At 33.8% G+C, this 4,618-nt stretch overlaps 1 protein-coding gene across 1 annotated transcript in view; it reads left to right on the top strand.

Moving 5' to 3' along the window:
- NET1 (neuroepithelial cell transforming 1) overlaps positions 1-4,618 on the top strand; it is a 64,956-nt gene that overhangs the window by 41,727 nt on the left and 18,611 nt on the right. The window contains exon 4 of the mRNA XM_007935461.1: positions 4,537-4,596. Within this exon, the coding sequence (XP_007933652.1) occupies positions 4,537-4,596 (60 nt within the window). The remainder of the gene's footprint in view (positions 1-4,536; positions 4,597-4,618) is intronic.

Raw genomic sequence — 4,618 nt, 5'->3', positions numbered from 1 at the left:
TGATACTGCCTCGGAAACCCAAGGAGGGGTCGCTATGAGTCGGGGCCGACTCGACGGCAAATAACAACAACAACAAAATGTTAGAATATCAACAATTCTTTTTGGTACAGTGACTCTGTATATTCCTTCCATTTTCTTTTGATGCTTCCTGCATCATTCAATTTTTGCCCATAGAATCCCTCCAGATTGCAATTTGAGGCTTGAATTTTTTTTCTTCAGTTCTTTGAGCTTGAGAAATGCCAAGCGTGTTCTTCCATTTTGGTTTTCTAACTCCAAATCTTTGCACATTTCGTTATGATACTATACTTCAGCCTTCTTGAGCTGGGCTTTGAAATCTTCTATTCAGCTTTTTTATTTCAACATTTCTATTCAAGAGCAAGTTTCAGAGTCTCTTCTTACATTTATTCTGGTCTTTTCTTCCTTTCCTATCTTATTAATGACCTTTTGCTTTCTTCATGTATAATATTCTTGATGTCATCCCACAACTCATCTGGTCTTTGGTCACTGCTGTTCCGTTTGTCAAATCTATTCTTCAGATGGTTTCTAAATTCAGGTGGGATATACTGAAGGTCATATTTTGGCTCTCATGGGCTTATTTTAATATTCTTCAACTTCAACTTAAACTTGCATATGAGCAATTAATGGTCTGTTCCACAGTCGGCTCCTGGCCTTGTTTTGACTGACGATCTTGAGCTTATTCCATTCCACTGCCTTATTCTACAGATTTGGTCAATCTGATTTCTGTGTATTTCATCTGGTGAGGTCCACGTATATAGTTGCCTCTTATGTTGCTGAAAAAATATATTTGCAATGAATAAGTCATTGATCTTACATAATTCTATCACGTGATCGCCAGCATCATTTCTATCACAGAGGCCATATTTTCCATCTACTGGTGATTCTTCTTTGTTTCCAACTTTAACATTCCAATCACCAGTCTTTATCAATACATCTTGGTTGCATGTTTGGTCAATTTTGGATTACGGAAGTTGGGAAAAGTCTTCAATTTCTTCATCTTTTGCTTTGGTGGTGGTTGCATAAATTTGAATATAGTTATATTAACTGGCCTTCCTTGTAGGGATATGGATAGTATCCTATCACTAACAGTATTGTACTTCATGATAGGTCTTGAAATGTTCTTTTTGACAATGAATGCAACACTATTCCTTTTCAATACGTCTTCCTGACATAGTAGACCATATGATTGTCAAAATGGTTAGTACCAGTCCATTTAAGTTCACTAATGCCTAGGATATCGATCTTTATGTGTTCCATTTCATTTTTGACAACTTTCAATTTTCCTACTTTCATACTTCATATATTCCACATTCTGATTATTAATGAATGTTTGCAGCTGTTTCTTCATATTTTGAGTTGTTTGCCATCAGCAAATAAAAGTCCTGAAAGATTTACTCCATTCACATCATTAAGGTCGACTCTACTTTGAGGAGGCAGCTTTTCCCAGTCATATTTTCAATGCCTTCCAACCTGAGGGAATCATCTTCTGTCAGTATGTTGTTGTTGTTATATGCAGTATATCAGACAGTTTTTCATGGCTTTTTGCAAAGTTTTCCTGTAAAATATCAGACACTCTTTCACTGCCATTCATAAGGTTTTCAGTGGCCAATTCTTTCAGAAGTGAGTGGCTACATCCTTCTTTCTGGTCTGTCTTAGTCTGGAAGCTGTGCTTAAATCTGCCCACCATGAATTATCCTGCTGGTATTTGAAATACTGGTGACATAGCCTCTACCCTCACAGCAACACACAAGCCACCACAGTACAACAAAGTAACAGACAAATGGTGGACTAACATATGAGGGAATTAAAAATACCATGGCTTGGGTCAGGTACTTCTTAGTCCTCAAAGTATCATCTCCGCTTTTGAACACTTTAAAGAGGTCTTTTGCAACAGATTTACCCAGTGCAATACATCATTTGATTTCTTGTAAAAGTCTGGGAGAATATGACTTATTATTAGCTATTAAGACTTGCTTATTTTATTAGCTATTAAGTAAGGACACAGCATGGCATTGATGCAGGGATGGATAAATAAACAAATGGAACAAAACAGAGAGCCTAGAAACTGATATATATATATATATATATATATATATATATATATATATATATATATATATATATATATATATATATATATATATATAAACTTACTGTATGACAGGCATTACAAAGGAATGGTGTTCTCAGCAAATGGTGTTAAAGACAGAAGCAATTGACTGTCCTTCCTCATACAACATACATAGAGAAATAAATTCCAAATGAATAAATGATATAAATATGAAAAGCAAAATTTTAAAATATTTAGAAGAAAATAAAATATCTTTAAATGTTAAATTTCTCTATACATATACTACGTAAGTGTACAGTTTTATTTAAATGTATAAATATGATCATATACATACTTTTTTCCCCAGTTTAGTTTTCTTTCTGCCTGTCAGTCTCTTTCTCCCTCCCTCTTCTCCCCACATAATCCTCTCATCCCCTAACCTCTATTCTAATCCATGTCAATAGCATCATATGTGTCCTTCTGTATTTTGCTCATTTAATTATTTACAAATACATACACAGGCACACACTCACAGTTTGATACACATGAAGAATTTTTGGCTAGTTTTTTCAAAATTGAGACCATATTATTTATGGTCTTTTGCATCTTTTGGATATGATCTTGGGACAAGGATGTTTTGAGTTATGCCACCTCATTTTTCAGTGTTTTCCTATTTCTATTTATGTTGTTTCTTCATGTCTTATATCATTTTCTTAATGGAGCTCTGGTATTGTAGTGCCTAAGGCACTTGACTGCTAATCAGAAGGCTGGTGGTTCAAACCCACCAGTCACTCCTCAGAAGGAAGATGGGGCAATCTACTTCCATAGTGATACCGCCTTGGAAACCCAAGGAGGGGTCACTGTGAGTTAGGTCCAACTCAACAGCACATAACAACAACAACAGTGTCTTTTAGCTCCATTTAAAGCAGTATGTGATAGCTGTATGCTTTTTGAGCATACAGGTGTACCTTCATTCTCTATAAGCGTGTTATTTTGCACCTTATTTTCTTTTTTTCTTAGAGGCACTTTGTGTAGGAGTTGACTTTGTATTTCTTGTGTATTCTGAAGTACTTATTTTACATTTTTATTGCTCCTATAAATAGGATCTTTTTTCTAAATAAATAGATAGATTTTTTAGTTGTTATTTTTCTTTTAAAAACAAACTACTGTTCTCTGGATTACTTTTTGTGCTTTGTCTTATTTCTAATTCTAATTGGGCATTGTTGTTTGCTATGTATTTTTAGTATGTTAAGTATCTTATTAGTCAATCTTTGCCTTTAATTCATCAATCAGGATTGCAAGATAATACTTTTTTCCTTTGACTTGTCAATATGGTGAATTGCATTTTCCAATATTGCATTTTTAGGAAGAGCTTCACTTACTCATGATGCATTTTTAATATAACATTATATTCTTTTTGCTCATGTTTTATTTTATTTAGGATTTTTGTATCATCTTAAATAATTAACATTGGTTTTGTAGTTTCCTTTTCTGCCTGCCAATTTTTCCTGATTTTTATGTCTGTATTATGCTTGCTTTATAAAAAGAACTGGAAATCTGTTTCTTAAAGAGTTGAAAGAAACCTAGCTATGCAATCTCTGAGCCTGGCTTTTTTTGTGTGATAGGTCTTTGGCATGCTTGATTTATTTATAATATAACTTTTGAGTTTGCTTTGTACCTTTCCTAATTTTCATGGAAGCATTTATATTCTTGTGTTTTTCTCACTTTAATTATATTGTAAGGATTGTATGGTTTCTAACTTCTTAGAGTATTATATACCTTGGCTTACTGTAGTCTTTAATGTTATCTGTATCACAAGTCCTCTGAAAAGTTAATTTGAGATGTGGTCGAATAAAGTGCTACTTAAGGGAGCTTATTCAATATTGAGGACCAGAAATCATAGCTATGCATATGGTTTTGCCACTTCTGTCACCAGTAGTGCTGAATGAAGGCATGAATGATTACTGGAAAATACTCTAGGGACATGTGTGTTCATCTTCCAGTTGATAAATCCTGCTTCAAGTAACACATCTTAATTACCTTTGGTGGTGAGGAAAGGACATTTCTTCTCTAGTGAAGACCCCCTCCTACCATCACAGGATAAAGAATATGTGTTCTTTTTTCAGACAAAAACATATTTATGTGTAAAACTTACTCAGTTTTCCTCTAATAAGTACAGGCAGTCCTTGACTTACATAAGGGTTCTGTTTTGAAAAAAATTATGTAAGTAAATTTAATGAGGTAGAATCATTTCATAGCAGGAGATGATTTATTCAGGGGCACTATTTAGACAGTAATATGCCAGAGACAATTTATGAGCTTCCCTCATACAATAATTTTCTTATGAATACAAAAAAGCCTTTACTTTGTCAAAAGTGAGTTTTCTAGTTGTATTAGGTCTTTGCTTAGTGGAGGTAAAATGTATTCCTTCTATATAAGAATCAAACTTTTTTTTTTGTTCCTTATAGAAAAGAAAACGAAGAGAGAAAGATGATGATGTTGTAAGCCTTAGCAGCCTTGATCTTAAGGTAAGCCTTACTGCTCTATCAA

The sequence above is a fragment of the Orycteropus afer genome, unplaced genomic scaffold, assembly GCF_000298275.1.
Source record: "Orycteropus afer afer isolate SDZICR_OR568_19922 unplaced genomic scaffold, OryAfe1.0 scaffold00028, whole genome shotgun sequence".
Lineage (NCBI taxonomy): Eukaryota > Metazoa > Chordata > Mammalia > Tubulidentata > Orycteropodidae > Orycteropus > Orycteropus afer.
The sequence above is the reverse complement of the archived record's forward strand: the minus strand, read 5'-3'. Positions and strand labels throughout refer to the sequence as shown.